Source organism: Grampus griseus (genome assembly GCF_964374135.1).
Source record: "Grampus griseus genome assembly, chromosome: 15".
Classification (NCBI taxonomy): Eukaryota; Metazoa; Chordata; class Mammalia; order Artiodactyla; family Delphinidae; genus Grampus; species Grampus griseus.
Window position 1 is genome coordinate 18,189,659 of NC_139009.1, and position 21,021 is coordinate 18,210,679.

At 38.5% G+C, this 21,021-nt stretch overlaps 1 protein-coding gene across 1 annotated transcript in view; it reads left to right on the top strand.

The window, feature by feature from the left end:
- FAM228B (family with sequence similarity 228 member B) overlaps positions 1 to 21,021 on the top strand; it is a 34,778-nt gene that overhangs the window by 7,340 nt on the left and 6,417 nt on the right. The window contains exons 3-7 of the mRNA XM_082671866.1: positions 6,732 to 6,800; positions 8,303 to 8,494; positions 9,166 to 9,246; positions 12,421 to 12,508; positions 12,603 to 12,759. Coding sequence (XP_082527992.1) covers positions 6,732 to 6,800; positions 8,303 to 8,494; positions 9,166 to 9,246; positions 12,421 to 12,508; positions 12,603 to 12,759 — 587 coding nt within the window. The remainder of the gene's footprint in view (positions 1 to 6,731; positions 6,801 to 8,302; positions 8,495 to 9,165; positions 9,247 to 12,420; positions 12,509 to 12,602; positions 12,760 to 21,021) is intronic.

Consider the following 21,021-nt stretch of genomic DNA (forward strand, 5'->3'; position numbering starts at 1 on the left):
ATGATGGACTCTGGGAGGGCTCACGCCAAGGAGTACTTCCCAGAACTTCTGCTGCCATTGTCCTTGTCCTCACGGTGAGACACAGCCACCCCCGCCTCTGCAGGAGACCCTCCAACACTAGCAGGTAGTTCTAGTTCAGTCTCCTATGGGGTCACTGCTCGTTCTCCTGGGTCCCGATGTGCACACTACTTTGTGTGTGCCCTCCAAGAGTGGAGTCTCTGTTTCCACCAATCCTGTCAAAGTCCTGCAGTCAAATCCCGCTAGCCTTCAACGTCTGAGTCTTTAGGAATTCCTCCTTCTGTTGCCGGATCCCCAGGTTGGGAAGCCTGATGTGGGGCTCAGAACCTTCACTCCAGTGGGTGGACTCTTGTGGTATAAGTGTTCTCCAGTTTGTGAGTCACCCACCCAGGAGATATGGGGTTTGATTTTATTGTGATTGCACCCCTCCTACCATCTCATTGTGGCTTCTCCTTTGTCTTTGGATGTGGGGTATCTTTTTTGGTGAGTTACAGTGTCTTCCTGTTGATGATTGTTTAGCAGTTAGTTGTGATTCCGGTGCTCTCTCAGGAGGGAGTGAGAGCACGTCCTTCTACTCCGGATCTTGAACCAATCTCACTATAGTTTATTTTACATTTAAATTTTTTTATACAAATATAATGTTATGTATTATTTTTGTCAGGCTTCTTTCACTCAGTATAATTTGCAATTCATCCATGTTGTTTCATGTTTCAGTACTCAGTTCCTTTTTTTTTTTGCTGAATGCTATATACCCCAGTTTGTCTATTCTGTCATTGGACGTTTGGGTTGTTTACAGTTTTTGGCTATTATAAATAAAGCTGTTAGGAACATTCATGTACATGTCTTTATATGGATATATATTTTCATTACTGTTGGGTAAACATCTAGTTGTAGAATGCCTAGGTCATATGGTAAATGAATTTAATATTTTATGAAACTGCCAACTGTTTTCCAAAGTTATATTATATTATATTATTTATTTATTTATTTATTTTTCTGGTGCGCGGGCCTCTCACTGTTGTGGCCTCTCCCGTTGCGGAGCACAGCCTCCGGATGCACAGGCTCAGCGGCCATGGCTCACGGACCCAGCCGCTCTGTGGCATGTGGGATCTTCCTGGACTGGGGCACGAACCCGTGTCTCCTGCATCGGCAGGCGGACTCTCAACCACTGCGCCACCAGGGAAGCCCAAAGTTATATTATTTTATATTTCCACTAGCAGTGTATGGGAGTTCCACTGTTTCACATCCTAGCCAACATTTGGTACAGTCTGTGTGTGTTTGTGTGTGTGTGTGTGTGTGTGTGTGTGTGTGTGTAGGTGTAGTCTTTTGAGACATTCTAAAAGATGTAGAGTCACATTTCAAAAGATGTAGAGTCACGTTTCATTGTGTGGTGTTTTAAAAAAATTAAAAATTTTTTGGCTGCGTCGGGTCCTAGTTGCAGCTCGTGGGATCTTTGTTGAGGCATGTGGGATCTTTGTGGTGGTGCGCGGGCTTCTCTCTAGTTGTGGCATGCAAGTTTTCTCTTCTCTAGTTGTGGCATGCAGGCTCCAGGGTGCGTGGGCTCTGTAGTTTGCGGCACGCAGGCTCTCTAGTTGAGGTATGCAAGCTCAGTAGTTGTGGCACGCGAGCTTAGTTGCCCTATGGCATGTGGAATCCCAGTTCCCCGACTAGGGATCGAACCTGCGTCCCCTGCATTGTGAGGCGGATTCTTTACCACTGGACTATCAGGGAAGTCCCTCATTGTGTGTTTTTTTTTTTGTTGTCGTTTTTTTTGTGGTACTCGGGCCTCTCACTGTTGTGGCCTCTCCCACTGTGGAGCACAGGCTCCGGACACGCAGGCTCAGCGGCCATGGCCCTTGGGCCCAGCCGCTCCGTGGCATGTGGAATCCTCCCGGACCGGGGCACGAACCCGTGTCCCCTGCATTGGCAGGTGGACTCTCAACCACTGCGCCACCAGGGAAGCCTGTGCATTTTTTAATTTAAAATTCACTACCTTAAAGTGTACAATTCAGTGGTTTTTAGTATATCCACAAGGTTGTATAACCGTCACCTCTCTAATTCCAGAACATTTTCATCACCCCAAAAAGGAAACTCATACCGTTTAGCAGTCCTTGTCCATTCCCTTCTCCCTTGTTCTCTGGCAACTGCTAATCTACTTTCTCTTAGATTTGTCTATTCTGGACATTGTATACAAATGGAATCATGTAGTATGTGGTCCTTTGTGTCTGACTTCTTCCACTTAGCATACTGTTTTCATGGTTCATCCATGTTGTAGCATGTATCAGCACTTCATTCTTTTTTATGGCCAAATGATACTCCAGTATATGGATATACCACATTTTATTTATCCATTCATCAGTGGATGGGCATTTGAATTTTTTCTGGTTTTTGACTATTATGAACAATGCTGCTGTGAACATTGTATACAAGTTTTTGTGTGAACATATGTTTTCAGCTGTCTTGGGTATATAACCTAGGAATGGAATTGCTAAGTCATATGGTAATTCTGTGTTTAACTTTTTGAGGAGCTGCCTACTGTTTCCAACAGTGGCTGTACCATTTTACATTCTCATCAGCAATGTATGAAGGTTCCAGTTTCTCTACTGCTTAGAGTTCATTGAACCTCTAGTATTGGTGAGCGTATAGTTCCCAACACATTTGGAAAAATTTCAACCATCGTTTCTTAAAATATTTTTTCTACCCCACCCCTTCTCCTTTTGGGAAATAAAATTACATGTTTAATCGCCTGCTTAAAGCTATCCCATAGCCCACTGATTATCTGTTAAACTTTTTCATACTTTTCCTCCCTGCATTTCATTTTGGACAGCTTCTATTATGATTTTAACTTTACTAATCATTTCTTCTGTAATACCCAGTCTGTTGATAATCCTGTCTGTTGTATTTTTCATTTCAGACATTGTGGTTTTTATCCCTTAAGTTTTTAGGGGGCCTTTTAAAAAATCTTCCGTGTCTCAAAACGTCTGCTGTTTCGTCTAGCTTCCTGCACTTATGAACTATTTTAATGTCTTGGTCTAATAATTATATCATCTGTGTCATTTCTGGGGTAGTTTTTTTAAAAAATATTTATTTGGCTGCACCAGGTCTTCGTTGCTGGGTGTGGGATCCTTAGTTGCAGCATGTGGGATCTTTAGTTGCGGCCTGCAAACTCTTAGTTGCGGCATGTGGGATCTAGTTCCCTGAGCAGGGATCAAACTTAGGCCCCCTGCATTGGGAGCATGGAGTCTTAGCCACTGGAACACAAGGAAGTCTCCTCTGGGGTAGTTTTGATTGATTCTTTTCATTAGTCAAATTTTCCTGCTTCTTTATATGCCTGGTGATTTTTTTTTTTAATTTCTGAGATATACATTTTAAAGTAATAACTAGAATTATGACTTATAACATTATACCAGAACATATAAGATTTTTAGAAATTTCATGTAATGTCTGAAACATTTATATAAACATATTTCCATACAAATAACCCAAAGAAAGTTTAGTATTAGTTGTTTTTGTTTGTTTTTTTATATTGCAGGTTCTTATTAGTCATCAGTTTTATACACATCAGTGTATACATGTCAATCCCAATCGTCCAATTCAGCACACCACCATCCCCACCCCACCGCGGTTTTCCCCCCTTGGTGTCCATACGTTTGTTCTCTACATCTGTGTCTCAACCTCTGCCCTGCAAACTGGTTCATCTGTACCATTTTTCTAGGTTCCACATACATGCGTTAATATACGATATTTGTTTTTCTCTTTCTGACTTACTTCACTCTGTATGGCAGTCTCTAAGTCCATCCACGTCTCAGCAAATGACTCAATTTTGTTCCTTTTTATCCAATATGGCTGAGTAATATTCCATTGTATATATGTGCCACAACTTCTTTATCCATTCGTCTGTCGATGGACATTTAGGTTTCTTCCATGACCTGTATGCCTGGTGATGTTTTTAATTGGATGCCAGATGTGAATTTTTCCTTGTTGAGTGCTGGATATCTTTGATTTCCAATAAATATGCTGAGCTTTGTTCTGGTATGCGGTTAAGTTACTTGGACACAGTCTGATTTTTTTCATGTCTTGCCACCAAGCTTTGTTAGACAGAACTGTAGTATCATTTAGTGTATGGCCAATTTTGCTTTAGTACTTATTTTGTAAAACCCCTCTAAGTACTCAACTCTGTTTTATGCACCATAAAGTTTGTCACCCTGGCTGATGTTAAGAGGAATAACTCCTGGGGTTGTGTGACCTCTAGGGATTGTTCCCCTAATCCTTTCAGGTACTTCTTTGCCCAGTGTTTCTTTGGGTAGTTTCCCCACATGCATATAGTGTTCAGCATTCACCTGAAGACGCAAGGGGGACCCTCTACAGATCTAATTCTCTGCAGATCCCTAAAGCTCTTTCTCTGTATGACTTTCTTCTCTCTGGTACTGTGCTCTATGAACTGTAGCTACCCTGGCCTCCCCAGACTCCCAGCTCCCCTGCTCATTTCAGGGAGACAGGTGGATTCCACCTGATTTCCTCCTCTCTGTGCCACAGTCTGGAAATTCTCTCCAGGCTCTATTGAGCTATTTTAAGGCTTACCTTGTGTTCTGTATCTCGGGGGCCACTGTCCTTCATAGCCTGATGTCCAGTGTCTTGAACTGTTGTTTAACTTTTTTTTTTTAAGGTAGGAGGATAAATCTGTTCCCTCTTATTCTATCTTCCTTCCTAACTTTCTTTCTTCTCCTATTCCATTCTTTTATTTATCATTTCTAGGACTCCAGTTATCAACTTGTTGAACCTTTTGCTATTGTCTCTTAAGTTGCTACAACTCTATTCATTTTCCAGTCTTTTTTCTTCCTGTTTCCCAGATTGGATAAATTCTAATGATTTGAATTCAAGTTCACTGACTCTTTTTATGTCATCTTCAATCTGCTGTTAAGCCCATTTAAGTTTGTTTGTTTTTTAAATTTAAGAACTGTATTTTCCACTTGGTTATTTTTCAGTCTCTATTTTTCTGCTGAGGTTTTCTATTCATTCATTATGAGCATATTTTCCTATAACTTCTTAAACATAGCTATAATAGTTGACCTAGAATCCTTGTCTGCTAATTCCAACATATGGGCCATCTCAGAGTTGGTCTCCAGTTGATTGTCTTTCTGTGTAAGGGTCACGTTTTCCTATTTGTCTAGTGATTTTGGACGTTATGAGAGATACATTGTAAAGGGTCTGGATTCTGTTATGTTCCTGTGATTAATACTGAGTTTTTGTTTTAGCAGGCAGTTAACTTGGCTGAACACGAACTCTGAACTTTGTCTCTCCTGCAGTTGGCAGCAGGTGAAATCACTGTTTAGTCTTTTTTAGCTTTAGCTGGGCTCCACGGAGTCTGATTTGTGCTTATGTAGTTCAAGGGTCTGCCAGAGATTTGGTCTGCAGACTTTGTGGCATTCTGTCTATGGCTTACTCCTTTCAGGTGTTTCTCCTCTTCATTTTTCTGCTGCTATGGTTGCCCTGAACTCTGTCTTCTAATTATTGAATCTGTAAAACTGTGTATTTCTGTCTGCATTTGAGCTACCTTGTTTAGCTATGACTGAGGCCTGCTGTTAGACAAAAGTCCATAAAGAACTGAAAACTTTTCCCGTGCTGTTCTCTTTTTCCAAGTGTTGACTACCCTTTAGTTTCTTCCTGCTCTGGGTCAGTCTCCAGTATTTTCAGGTGGTGGTTTTAATATTTCAGTACTCATCTTGGTTTTGACAGCAGTAGATTTGCTAGGAATAGCAACTCTGAGGCAGAAAGACAAAGAAAATGCATTTAGAGTTAGATACATTTGAGTTTGAATTCTGGGCTCAGTGCAGGATTTTCTAGGCTTCTGGTTGTTGCTTAACTCCCTTGAGCCTTAATTTCCTTGTGTGTTAATGGGGAAGGTTAGTTCTTAGATTTTGAGATTTTACTCATCTATTCTGGAAAACAAGGGTAGTGGAAGTGAAGACAACTAATTCCAATGACAATTAATTTGAGAATATTTTATTTTTGTGTAATTATGAGAGGATTTCAAAGGCCCATCCCAAATGCCCACTTTGGGACTCTTTTATTATTAATCATTTTTTCCATTGTGGAAAAATTATATCATAAAATTTACTCTTTTTAACTATTTTTAAGTGTGTAAGTCAGTGATGTTAATTACATTCACATGTGTGCTAGAAATCAACCTCTTGCATTTTCTGACATGTTTAATTGTGGAAAATTTGTTATGAAAATGGAAAAATTTAATTTTATGAGCTATTTCCTGAAGATTGTGTTGCTTTAAAATACTGAAAATGTGGCTTGTTCATAAAAAGTATTAATATTTGATAGCTATAATGACTAAATGAATTCAAATAGAATTCATTCAGAGTAAATGAATTCAAATAGAGGCCTGATTGTATCACTTTATAGGATGTGAAAAAAGATGGGTTTTACCTACCATGTGTGTCTGGGCGAAGTCATTTGACCATATTGGGACTCAAAATGTCTGTGATCTGAGTTATTTTTTCCCGAGAGTGAACTGTAGCTGAGAGCAGAAAGATTCAAATCCTCTTTAAAAAGTACTGATGATATGATTTGAAGTAGAAAAATTGGATTTATAGAGAACTTTCCAGGGATATGTATGTCACATAAAATATTATGAGTCTAGGTAGTATTAATAATTTAATTTTCAAATATTTGATTTTCAAAATGTCATTCTGTCATTTTAGGCATTAGCTAAAGAAGATATTGATGCAGCTATTCAATCAATATTATACAGAGAAAATTATATAATTAAGGTAAGAATTGGCTGCAGAATGTGTCTCAAAAATTAAATTTTGTTTTTCCATTTCAGATGTAGTACATTGTCATTATAAAAATTTTAGGGGGCTTCCCTGGTGGCGCAGTGGTTGAGAGTCTGCCTGCCGATGCAGGGGACACAGGTTCGTGCCCCGGTCCGGGAGGATCCCACATTCCGCGGAGCGGCTAGGCCTGTGAGCCATGGCCACCGTGCCTGCGCGTCTGGAGCCTATGCTCCGCAACGGGAGAGGCCACAACAGTGAGAGGCCCGCGTACCGCCAAAAAAAAAAAAAAAATTTAGAAAATATAGAAAACAATTAAAACACTCATTAGCCTTTAGGATTGAACTTAAAAGAGCTCTGAGATTGCTTTAATTTAGTTCCTCTCTTCCTATACTTTGTGAGGACTCTTTTATAGATACCTTATAAGAGTTTCCTCCTACTCACTTGTTCCTTCGTGTTAGTGGGGCTTCTGTGGAGTCACTAGGTATTCTTATTTTTTTTTCTGGCTGTGCTGTGCGGCTTGTGGGATCTTAGTTCCCTGACCAGGGATTGAACTCGGCCCCTCGGCAGTGAAGGTGTGGAGTCCTAATGACTGGACCGCCGGGGAATTCCCTCCATAGAATATTCTTCTTCCTCATTCTGTGTCATTCCTTCTCTTCCTAGATAACTCTGTTCTTTAAGGCCCATCCCAAATGTCTACCAATTTGGAAATCTTTTTAAAAATTTAATTTTTCTATTGTAAAATATATATAACATAAAATTTGCTTTTTAACCATTTTTGAGTGTACAATTCAGTGACATTAATTACATTTATCTGTTGAGCAACCATAACCACTATGTATTTCTAAACCTTTTTCATCACCCCAATCAAAACTTTGTAGTCATTAAGTAGTAACTTCCCAGCTCTCCTTCCGCAAACCTCTGGTAACATCTAATTTATTTTCTGTCTCTATGAATTTGCCTATTCTAGACATTTCATATAAGTGGAATCCTACAATATTTATCCTTTTGTGTCTGTCATATTTCACTTAGCATATTGCTTTTAAGGTTCATCCATGTTGTAGCATGTGTCAGAACTTCACTCCTTTTTATGATTGTATAATATTCCATTATACGTATATACCACATTTTGTTTATACCTTCATCTGTTGATGAACACTGGAGTTGTTTCCACCTTTTGGCTATTGTGAGTAATGATGCAGTGAACACTGGTATACTAGTATCTGTTTGAACCCCATATATCTCTTGCTACATGGTCCCTCCTCCTGTTGTTTTGTAGATTTGTTTTGTTGTCTGTCTTCCAGGGAGAGCAGGCATGTTGTCTAATTTATTCATGTATTCTTTGTTTCCAGTATTGTGTGTGTCACACAGAAGCCAACCAAATGATTTAATTAATGGATGATTTTGTGGGTTATTCTTATGAATATAAATTAAGTTTAAAATTTGGAACAAGAAAACTTTAAGATAATATATTTGTCTTTCCTATCACTGTTTACTAGGAACTAGGTAAATATTTAAAGCATCATGACTTCTTAAATGCAAGAAAAAAAGAGATATTATATAAAAGATGGGTTGATCATGTGGCAGATCCTCTCCAGAAGAAAATTATAGAAAATGTTGCTTCACATAAGAAGATTATAAAAAGGAGACAAGAGGAATTAGATGCTTTTTTAAAATACGTAAATAAAAAGGTACTAAGAGATCATTTATTACTTTTTTCAGTTGCTTTAAAAGCTACAGTTATCTTTATTTATAATCATCCAAACAGCCTGCCCTTCCCAATTCTGTATATGTGTAATCTGTACTCCGTTATAGCACATACTATTCTTAAATCCAGGGCATGTGGAAAGGATGGAGGGAAAGGGTTAGGTCTGAATTTAAATGTGTACATTAGTATAATTGTACTCCGTTATAGCACATACTATTCTTAAATCCAGGGCATGTGGAAAGGGATGGAGGGAAAGGGTTAGGTGAATTTAAATGTGTACATTAGTATAATTTTTTTCATGTAATTGATAGATTTTTGTTTTTTATTAAATATCTGTTCCCTGGCATTTTTAAGAGATCTGAGATGTTTGAATATTAAGTACCTAAAAACAAATTCCTGTATCTTTTAGTGTTCCAACATCCTTTATTAAAATCTTGCAAATTTTAAGTAGATTCCTTCTATCACTATAATATTTCTTACTTAAATACATTAAATTTAATTTCCAAATTGGTCTTCCCTTCCCTTTTGCATCTGTCATTGATGCCATTTCAAAGCATAAGAGTGGAACTGTGTGTTTGACTCTTGAGTCCTGTTATGCTCAAAATTAATTATGGACTGCTTGTTCTTATGTGTGGTTTTATTTCCTTCCTATAGGGAAATGCATTTATAGAGCATTATGATCCAAAAGAATATGATCCTTTTTACATGAAAAAAGAGGACCCGAATTTTCTGAAGGTAGACTTCTAATTTTAACTTTGGTATTATGTGGTTTGTTTTTTTGAGCAGTCCTAATATATAAGTAGTCCTTTAGTGATTTCCAATGAATGCAGTAAAATCTTAAGAATCATGTCCCATCTCCATATCTTAGAAAGGAACAAAAAAGCCAAAGTCCAAAGTAAATTAAACCTCTGTAAAATTTGAAAATATTGTATAATAATTGGGTGATAGATAACGTTAAAAAATTTCAGACTTTTAAATTTGTTACAAAAGTAATATATTTTTATGATATGTAAATGAGAAAATCAATTTTAAAATAAATAATAAGAGACCACTCACAATTCCATTACCCAGAATGAACTCATGAACATTTTTCTGTATATTCTTCAAGACTTCTTTCTAATTATAAACCAACTATACTTCAATTAAAAAAAAACACTTCTTTCTATGGGTAGGTATATGTACACATTTTTATTTAACAAGAATGGGATCATACCACACATTAGGTTTTAAAATCTTTTTTTTCTCAGTAGTTTATGATTTGCTTTCTTTCTTTGTCAGTAAATGTAAATATACAATTGTAATCAATACATGGTATTCTGTTATTAATAGCTAACTTGCATTGAGAGCTTAACCAAATGTTAAGATTTCTTTTCACTTTATTTGAGCATTCACTGCTAATTTACAAATAAGGCAAGTGAGGCACGGGTGGGTTAAGTTACTTGTCCAAGGTTACACAGCTGTAAATAGCAGAGTACGGGTACGTTTCTAAACACATATACTATCTTGCTATACCATCTTTTTTTTTTTTTTAACATATTCCTTATTTTGAACCTCTAGATTGTTTTTGACCTATTGTTGATATAAATGACATTATGATGAACATCCCTGTAACTATTTATTTCTTAATTTTTTCCGTTGGGTAAGTTGCTAGAAGTAGAACTGCTGGGTTAAAAATTATGCATGATTTTAATTCATATCACGAAATTGTCCTTCAGAATGGTTATATAAATTTGTACCTCCTCCCAAGAATCTATTTTTTCCACACTTTTGCTAATAGTGGATATTATTAAAGAAAATAAAACAAAAAACCTACCTTGAATCATAGACATTTTAAACTGCTGGTAGTTGCAGGGCAAAGCAGGTCTTTTAAGTTTTTCCCCAGATTAGGGTGTGTGTATGTGCTATTGTCACTATTTTTATAGGTCAGAGTTAAACTGAGAGTTTAGAGTTATATCCTTAGACATACTAACTACTAGCATACCTGGTAAGGGTTAGAATTGGGATTTGAAATCAGATCTTTTTTTAAAAATTTATTTATTTATTTATTTATTTTTTGGCTGTGTTGGGTCTTCGTTGCTGTGCGCGGGCTTTCTCTTGCTGCGGCAGGGGCTACTCTTCGGCGTGGTGCGCGGGCTTCTCATTGCAGTGGCTTCTCTTGTCGCGAAGCACGGGCTCTAGGCATGCGGGCTTCAGTAGTTGTGGCTCGCAGGCTCCAGAGTGCAGGCTCAGTAGTTGTGGCACATGGGCTTAGTTGCTCTGCGGCATGTGGGATCTTCCCGGACCAGGGTTCGAACCTGTGTCCCCTGCATTGGCAGGAGGATTCTCAACCACTACACCACTAGGGAAGCCTGAAACCAGATCTTTTGGGTACCAGAATTCCATTCTGTTCTTTCACCATGTTGCCGCTCTAAATGAAGCTGATAGGTGACCTCTTAAGGTAAGCTGAGCACTTTGAGGTTATAGCAGCAGTTCTCAAAGTGAGGTACATAGACCTTTGACAGCCCCAAAACCCTTCTAGGGGGTCCATTAGGCCAAAACTTTTCATAATAGTGCCAAATTTTATTTGCCTTTTTCATTGTGTTGACATTTGCACTGATGGTACAAAAGCAGTGTTGGGTAAAACTGCTAGTACCTTAGAGCTACTTAAGTCAGTGTTACCAAATTATACTGGTACTGTACTCATATTCTTCACTGTCATGCACTCACAGTAAAAAAAAAAAAAATTCAATTTCACTTAATGTCCTTGATCAAACAGTAAAAAATTATTAATTTTATTAAGTCTTACTCCCCCCTTTTTTAATTGAAGTATAGTTGATTTACAGTGTTAGTTCCTAGTGTTCAGCAAGGTGATTTGGGTTTTTAGTTTTTCAGATTCTTTTCCATTATAGTTTATTACAAGATATTGAATATAATTTTCTGTGCTATACAATAGGACCTTGTTGTTTATCTGTTTTACTCTATGCAGTAGTTTGTATCTGCTAATTCCAAACTCCTAATTCATTCCTCCCCTCCAAGTCTTGGACTTTTCTACACATCTTTTTAATATTCTGTGATGAAATGGGAGGTATGCAAAGAACATTTCTGCATACTGAAATACAGTATGATTGTTTGAATTGTGAGCTGAACTGGCTGATTTTTTTTCATGGAACATCATTTTTACTTGAAAGAATGACTTACAGACTATATTTATTAAGTCTTGGGTGTTTGGTAGACATTTTCTGGAAAATTAATGAAGTGAGTCTGTCACTTCAAGAAAAACAGCTGACAATATTTGTTGCCAGTGATAAAATGTGAACTTTCAAACAAAAATTTGAATTTTTGAAATATCATACTGACCATCATGTGTGACAGTGTTCAAATACTCAAAGACTTTACTGATGAGACTGGTGATGATATTAATGAATGTGATTATTGTATAATGAAATGTATTAACATTTGGAAGACCTCACATAACTCAGTGATCTAATTTTCTCTAAACAACCAATTCATGATATGGATAAAAGATTCATTCAGAGTTCAAGTTCAAGATGGACCAATGGATTTTAATGTAGCAGAGTTTGAATAATTCATTGATATGGTTTCAGATTCTACATCATAACTGACCTTTAAGAAGCTGCCACTTGTTGAGTTTGGGTATAGTATTGATATCTGAAAAGAAATCCACAGTGATCTGAAAAGGCTATTAAAACAAGAGCTAACCATGCTTCTTTGGCTGAAGGGCCTTGTTAGGAGATGTATTGGAGTGCTGCCATCTCTTTGTAATGTGTTAAATATATATAATAATTAGATTGCTGTTAGTTTGTAGCTGCTGTAATCTTGGTTATTCTGGCATAAGAGCTTGGCATGGATGCTTAGAATAGACTGAAAAAGAGCTGGAACCCAGTCCTCAAAGAAGTGTTTTTCTTGTAGGTTACCATCCCACCATTTCGTGACCCTTTGAAAAAGGCACAATATGACAAAGACGATGGAAAAAGAATTCTTCTTCAGTGTGAGACTGGTACTTAGTTTCTAATTGTTATGTGGTTTCATAACCCAAGAGCAATGGGAGTTGCATTTAAGGATGCTAATTTAGGTTGCTCATCTTCCTACAGGCAGAATATTTACAATGAAAGAATTTAAAGAGGTTGAGAAGGCCAAACTGCATTCCAGATTTCCAGGAATTTCTAATTCAAGGCACTTTATGACTCCAAATGAGTGGCTTAAACTGCCTACAAACTACATAGAGAGTGAATTTTGTAAAAGGAGCAGGTAATGGTTAGTTTGATAGAAATTATGGAACCTCTTCGAATTTGAAAACTGTTTCTTGAGACAATGATATATATTTTGTCATAATTATGATTTTTAAAAACTATTTCATTTTTCAATGAGAAGTCTACTGTAATTCTTGTCTTTGTTCCTCTGTATGTGATGTTTCTTTTTTCTTGGGTACTTTCAAGATTTTCTCTTTGTCTTTGGTTTTCATTAGCTAGTCTATGATGTGTGTAGGTGTTTTTTCCCCTTTCTTTTTGTTTGATCCTACTTAGGGTTCACTGAGATTCTTATATCTGTGGTTTGATGTCTTTCATTATTTGGGGGGAAATTCTAGGCTGTTATCACTTCAGATATTTCTTATGCCTCATTCTTCCTGTGTGGTTTTTAAAAAAATTTATTGGAGTATAGTTGATTTAAAATGTTGTGTTAGGGCTTCCCTGGTGGCGCAGTGGTTGAGAGTCTGCCTGCCGTTGCAGGGGACATGGGTTCGTGCCCTGGTCCGGGAAGATCCCACATGCCACAGAGCAGCTGGGCCCATGAGCCATGGCCGCTGAGCCTGCACGTCCGGAGCCTGTGCTCCGCAACGGGAGAGGCCACAGCAGTGAGAGGCCCGCGTACCGCAAAAAAAAAAAAAAAAAAAAGTTAGTTTCTGCTGTGTAGCAAAGTGAATCAGTTATACATATATATATATCCACTCTTCTTTTAGATTCTTTACTCATATAGGTTATTACAGAGTATTGAGAAGAGTTCCCTGTGCTATACAGTAGGTTCTTATTAGTTATCTATTTTATATATAGTAGTGTGTATATGTCAATCCCAGTCTCCCAGTTTATCTCTCCCCCGTGTTTTTTTTAACTTAAGTATAGTTGATGTACAATATTATATAAGTTTTTCAGATGCACAGTGCAGTGATTCACAATTTTTAAAAGTTACACTCCATTTATAGTTATTATAAAATATTGGCTATACAAAAATATCCTTACAGCTTATTTATTTTATACATAGTAGTTTTTACCTCTTACTCCCCTACTCCTAACTTGCCCCTTCCCCTTTCCTCTCCCCACTGGTAACCACTAGTTTGTTCTCTGTATCTGTGAGTCTGTTCTTTTTGTTGTTGTTGTTATAGTTACTAGTTTGATTTATTTTTTAATTAAGTTATTTATTTTTGGCTGTGTTGGGTCAGGTCTTCGTTGCTGCATGCAGGCTTTCTCTAGTTGCGGCGAGTGGGGGCTACTCTTCGTTGCGGTGCTTGGGCTTCTCATTGTAGTGGCTTCTCTTGTTGCAGAGCACAGGCTCTAGGTGCACGGGCTTCAGTAGTTGTGGCACGTGGGCTCAGTAGTTGTGGCTCGTGGGCTCTAGAGTACAGGCTCCATAGTTGTGGCGCATGGGCTTAGTTGCGCCGCAGCATGTGGGATCTTCTTGGACCAGGGCCTGAACCTGTGTCCCCTGCATTGGCAGGCGGATTCTTAACCACTGCGCCACCAAGGAAGCCCCTGTTTTAGTTTTTAGATTCCACCTGTAAGTGATATCATACCATATTTGTCTTTCTTTGTCTGACTTATTTCACTAAGCATAATACCCTCCAAATCCATGCATGTTGTTGCAAATGGCAAATTTTCATTCTTTTTTCAAGGCTGAGTAGTATTCCATTGTGTGTGTGTGTGTGTGTGTGTGTGTGTGTGTGTGTGTGTGTGTGTGTGTGTATCACATCTTCTTTACTCATTGATCTGTTGATGGACACTTAGGTTGACTGTATATTTTGGCTATTGTAAATACTGCTGCTGTGAACATTGGGATGCTTTTGTTTTTTTCGGATACCCAGGAGTGGAAATGCTAGGTCATATGGTAGTTCTATTTTTAGTTCTATTCTTCTTTTTTTTTTTTCCTTTCTGAGGCTCCAGTTCTATGTATGTTAGACCACTTGATATTGTCCCTTAGTTCTTAGATACTCTGTTTTTATTTATTTATGTATTTTTTCTTCTTGTATTTCAGTTGGACAGTTTCTACCCACCTATCTTTAAGTTCACTGAGTCTCTCCTCAGCTGTGTCCCATCTATTGATCACCATCAAATGAACCTTTCCTCAGCTTTGTCTTACATACTGAAGAGACGATCAGAGGAATTCTCCATTTCAGATGTGATGATTTTTATTTCTAGTATTTCCATTTGATTTTTTTCACATAGGTTTAATTTTTCCTAAAATCCTCCATCTGCTCATTCATATTATTCATCTTTCCACTAGACTCTTTAACATATTAATCATAGTTATTTTAAGTTCCTCATTTGAGAGTTCCAGCTCAGGTTCATTCTGAATCTGGTTCTGTTGACTGCTTTATCTCTTGACAGTGGGATATTTTGTCTTGCTTTTTTTTGGCATGTCTTGTAAGTTTTAATTGAATGCTAGGCATTAGAGGTAGAATAGTACATAGTGAATATTTATGTCTAGAAATGAATATGCTTTTTCTTCTGTCAGGCATTAGCGTGGAGAATTGGGCTTACCTAGTCCGAAATTGAGCAGGGTTTAGGTATTATTATTGCTATTGTTACTTGCAATGCATCACAGACTTCAGATGCCTCTAGTGGTGGGCTTTTGTTACCTTGTGCTTAGGGTAGGGGCTGGGGTACCTGAGGGGCTTTCTCAGGTATTCCTGTGCCCTCCTCAGTTTTTGGCTATCCCTGCAAGGCTGCATCACAGAGGTGGAGGGAGTGAGGTGTCTCCATGGTCTTGCTTCATCCCAGAAGTATTCTTTTTTTTAAAAATTTATTTTAATTAATTAATTTATTTTTGGCTGTGTTGGGTCTTTGTTGCTGCGCGCGGGCCTTCTCTAGTTGGCAGCAAGTGGGGGCTACTCGTTGTCGTGATGCATGGGCTTCTCGTTACGGTGGCTTCTCTTGTTGCGGAGCATGGTCTCTAGAGTACAGGCTCAGTGGTTGTGGCGCACGGGCTTAGTTGCTCCGCGGCATGTGGGATCTTCCCAGACCAGGGCTCGAACCTGCGTCCCCTGCATTGGCAGGTGCATTCTTAACCACTGCACCACCAGGGGAGACCCCGCCAGAAGTATTCTGCTGTTGCTTGTTGGTAGGCTCAAAGAGGGAGGTAAAGGAATGTTCTCTGTTTTCTTTATCCTAGCCTCAGTTTTAGGCAAGCCCTATATACTTGAGCCTCAGGAGTAGGGTTTTCTTAGAGTTCCTTTCTCTTCTCCCTGTAGCACCCAAACACTATCTTATGTCTGTGGTTGTTCTTGGATGGTAGTTTCCTGCCCCTCTTCCAATAGTAGCATACCTCTGCTGGGTTTAAGTATAGGATTCTGGGCACAGGCAATTTCTTGCACCTCCTCCTGGGACAGAGGGTTTTTACTCCTATCCCTATCTTAGTAACAATAGAGCCTTAAGTCTGTCCTGGATATAAGAGGATTTCTCATCCCTCTTCCAGAGGTAGATAGAGTTTGCTTTTACTCCTCTCCCAAAAGCCCTAGATCTTTGCTTATCACCCTGGGGGAAAAAGAGTTTGCTTCCCTTACGCCAGCAGCTTAATGCTTTGCTTTGTAAGGGGGAAGGATCCAGGAAAGTGGGAAGGACACTTGTTTACCTAGCACTGTCAATCTCTTCCTGCATATCTTTGCCACTGATGGGGGTTTTCTCTGGTTTTCTGCTCTGTGCCCAGTCTTTCTTGTTAGCACCTGGTGCAGGCCCATGGAAAAGAGCTTGCTCATGAGTGTAAACACTTCTTGTATGAGGTCTCCCCAGCTATTCCAAAATGACATGCTAGCCCACACTTGGCCTTTAAGCACTCATTAAAGTTTTAGCTGATATCTTTTGTTTTTAATTATTAGGCTTTATTTTTAAGAGCAGTTTTAAGTTTATCAAAAATTTAAGCAGAAAGAGAATTTCTGTATATTCTGTCCTCCCCATTCCCCACTTTAGTTTCCTCTATTAACATCTTGCATTAGTGTGGTACATCTGTTACATTTTGTGAACCAGTGTTGATTCATCCTTAAATGGAAACAGAACTCTAATAATTTTCTTATTTTTAAAAAAATTTGCTATAAATGGCACTGTAAATGTTACATAAACCAGAAATAAACCTTAAGACAGAATTCTGAAAGAATGGGCTTTCTACTTTTTTTCATTGTCTTTGAGAATCATAAGGCTAACTCTAGTAATTAGGTAGGGTCTACCCAAACCAGGAATCTGTTCATGACAGATTTAACTCAGGTTGTATGTGAAGGTGATGATATTGAGAATATTGATTTTATAGTGAGCTAATAATGGGCACATGGTAGGTTCCAATTGCAGTATTTATTTTCCTCCTCAGGAAGGTTCTGGAGATGACTAATATGGTAAGGAAAATGTTTTCTTTGGATGATTTTCTGGATTTTTCTCTGTGTATCACATTGCTCCACTCTCGTGGAGGCTAGTATGTTTGGGGAAGACTGGCTTATCTGAGCCCTTGTACTAAATATTAGTCTTTGTATATATCATATGTAAATATCTTATATATTAATACTTTTAATATTTCTTTCATATTTTCCATCACCTTTGGTAATTTCTTTGGATATATTTTCCAGTTTACTATTCTTTTTTTACTGTGTTGAATATTAAAATGTTAATTTCTGAAATTTTCTCCCCTTACCCACCCCATATGCTTCTTCATTCCTGATAGGCTCTTCTTGTTTTCTAGTCTTGGTGATTGGATAATTTATTTCTTTAAACATTTTATATATTGCCATTCTACATTCTATATTTGATCATTCCAAATTCTGTATTTTGGGGGGATGCTAATAAATCTTTTGTTTTTCTCTGCTGATTCCCATTTATAATGGTTTGCTTTCTCGTATGCTTAGTGAATTTTATTTGTGAGTTCAATTTATCTTTGGGTGTACTATTGGCCTAAATTGGGGAAACTTTTCTATCTACACAGATGATTTGCTTCTGTTTCTGCCTCTGCCAGTAGCTGGGATGCCATCAACCTGGGCCTAACCAGCTCCCTTCAAATGTCTAGGCTCAGTGTGGCAGTCTCAAGTGTAGTGTCCCCACCTTACAGCTGGCATAGACAGGGCTCAGTATTCTGTTAGCTCTGTTATTGGCATCTGCCCTCAGGGATTATTATCTGTTATTCCACCTGCCCTTGCTGCCCACCATTATGGCCGTAAGTTCCCACACCTCTAGCGTCTACTACATTTGTGTGTGTGTTTTTTTCTTAAAGACCCCCTCCTTCTCTTGTAAGACTAGTGACACCTCAAAGGGTACATTCTATCCAGGGTCTAGTTGTTTGAAGTAAATGGATTCCCTCAAAGCAGTGAATTTCAAATTGTGAATTTCAAAATATACAGTAACAGCTTGTAAAGACACCAAGGTGTACATAGGCATGGATAGTCTTAAGGGTCTCAACTTCCAGATTCTGAAGTCTATATGTACTCTTTCCAAAAGTTGATCTGCCTGAGAACAAGCCTGCATTCATATGACTTCTTATCCCACTTTTTAAAAGAGAGGCATATCTTTCAACCTGGTTATAAAAAATTTTAAGGTACCAAATAAAGGGACAAATAAAAATACTGGCTTTTGAGAGACTTCCTTTAATGATGAAGCAAGAAAACTTAACCAACAGGTCTTTCTGTATTTCCCTGTCATATATATTTTATTTTACTTTAATTAACTGATTAATTGATTGATTTAAAGGCATGCTACAGAATCAGGGTACTTGGTCTGTGTTGGGTTGCTTTGAATTTGGAGTAGCTAAAGCTGTATAATTTAGTGATGCTTCTTTTATTTTATTTAATTTATTTTTAAATTTTATATATATATATTTATTTTTGGCTGCGTTGGGTCTTCATTGCTGCGTGCAGGCTTTCTCTAGTTGCTCAGTAGTTGTGACGCATGGCTTAGTTGCTCTACAGCATGTGGGATCTTCCCAGACCAGGGCTCGAACCCGTGTCCCCTGCATCGTCAGGCAGATTCTTAACCACTGCACCACCAGGGAAGTCCTGATGCTTCTTTTAAATATAGCTGGAATGTTTTCTGGTACTGTCAGAATTTCAAAATATAATAGCTATAATCCTCTGATAACAGTTTTTTGTGATTGTTTTCAGATTTAGTGTGCTTTATTTAATATGGTGGTTAAAATATATTTTATCACATAGTATCCTAAAATTTTCATTGCTTGTAAGGCCAATACTCATTTTATCTTAATGAATATTTGATATTTTAAAAAATCTATTAAGATACAAACTTATTTAAACTTGCAATGAAAAATTATAGGTGTCACCTTTAAAATGTTCAAGGGGTTATGTGGTTTTTCAAAACTCTTTTAAGGAGCATATAAACAAAACTGCTTGAAGATCACTGCCTCAGAGCTGCTAGTCAGCCATTACTATATACAGTATATTTTTTGTTCATATATATACATATATATATATATATATATATATATATATCTTTACATGTACTGTAATTACCTTGAGGATAGTAATTGAGTGGCATAAAGTGCTTGTTTCATGGACTAATGAAGTAATGAGCAGGGAGAGGGGGAGGCCAAAGACCCTGCTATATAAATCTAGGTCACTGGAAGATTGGAGGTGCTATCAGCAGAAGATGGAACATAGGAGGAGCAGATTCAGAAATGCAATTGATGAGTTCAGTTTTGTTCATACTGAGTTTTATATACTGGTAGTCCTTTCAAGTAAAGATGTATTACAGGTTGTTGGAAAAGTGAGGCAACAGCTCAAGAGAGAAGGGGATTTGAGGTTGGAGAACTAAATTAAAGAGTTGTTCACTTTGGAAATGAGAGTAAAAGCATAAGAATGGATTAGATAGGCTGAGGAGAGAATACTGGGAAAAAGAAAAATACTGAGATGAAAGGTTGTGCTATAAAGTTTAGGAGGTGGGAAGAAGAAAAGGAGACAGAAGAAGCAGTCTGTGATTTGCCACAGATATCAGGAGAGGAAAGGGTGACAAGAAGGATCAGGCACTGTGCCAAATACAGAGAACTGAGAGGAAGCCATTGGATTCCTTGACTAAGGACATTCCTGTCCCTACCTTTGGTTTGCTCTGAGCAGGAGAGGTAGTTGAGAAGTCTAATCCGATAATACTCTTCTCATCCAACCTTTTCATTATTGTTTGGTACCCTTAGTATTTACTCTCATCTCAAGGTTCTGCCCCAGGATAGCTTTGCCTAAGAATGTTCCTGCAGACAAATGGGCCACTGCATTAGTCCTTCTCAGATATATTAACACAGGAAACCCTTTTTTCCCTCTTGTTAGTAGTGCTTTATACCCTAATCTAAATGTTTGCCATACCGATTTCTTTTACTCAAAACATATTTCAAAATCCACATTCTCTAGGAATATTCATTCTGACTAAATCAGGATCAGACTGATCCTTTCCATTAATTCTTTTTTTTTTTTTTTTTTGCGGTACGCGGGCCTCTCACTGTTGTGGCCTCTCCCGTTGCGGAGCCTCAGCGGCCATGGCTCACGGGCCTAGCTGCTCCGCAGCATGTGGGATCTTCCCGGACCAGGGCATGAACCCGTGTCCCCTGCATCGGCAGGCGGGCTCTCAACCACTGCGCCACCAGGGAAGCCCTCCATTAATTCTTTGTGTGGCTATTTGCATGCTAGGTGTACTGGGTGTGTTAGTTACGATAATGGCTCTTGGTTTCAGACAACTGAAGCCACCCCAGAAAAGGATTCATTTATTGAGGACTTAACACTGCTCATGAAATCATTGGGAGGTCTTAAGAAACAGGGCTGAATTTCAGAAATAACTCCCAAAATCACAGTGTAGAATTGGCTGGCCAAGGGATGTGTTGTTTCTACTATGATCAGGAAACTGCTGAATCAGGAAGCTGCTGCTCCAGTGGTTGGCTTAGAACCCCACCAGGTCTGCTGTAATCTGTGCCAACAAAATGGATGCTCCTCACAGGGCCAGTATCACCCTTCCAACCAACTCTTTTTTTAAGATTTATTTATTTTTTATTTATTTAATTAATTTATTTTTGGCTACGTTGGGTCTTAGTTGCGGCACACAGGACCTTTCCTTGCGGCGCACCAGCTCTTCGTTGTGGTGCGTGGGCTTCTCTCTAGCTGTGGCCTGTGGGTTTTCTGTTCTCTAGTTGTGGCACGCTGGCTCCAGGGCGTGTGGGCTCTGTAGTTGTGGCGCGCGTTTTCCAGAGCGCGTGGGCTCTAGTTGAGGTGCGCCAGCTCAGTAGTTGTAGCGTGTGGGCTTAGTTGCCCAGCAGCGTGTGGGATCTTAGTTCCGTGAG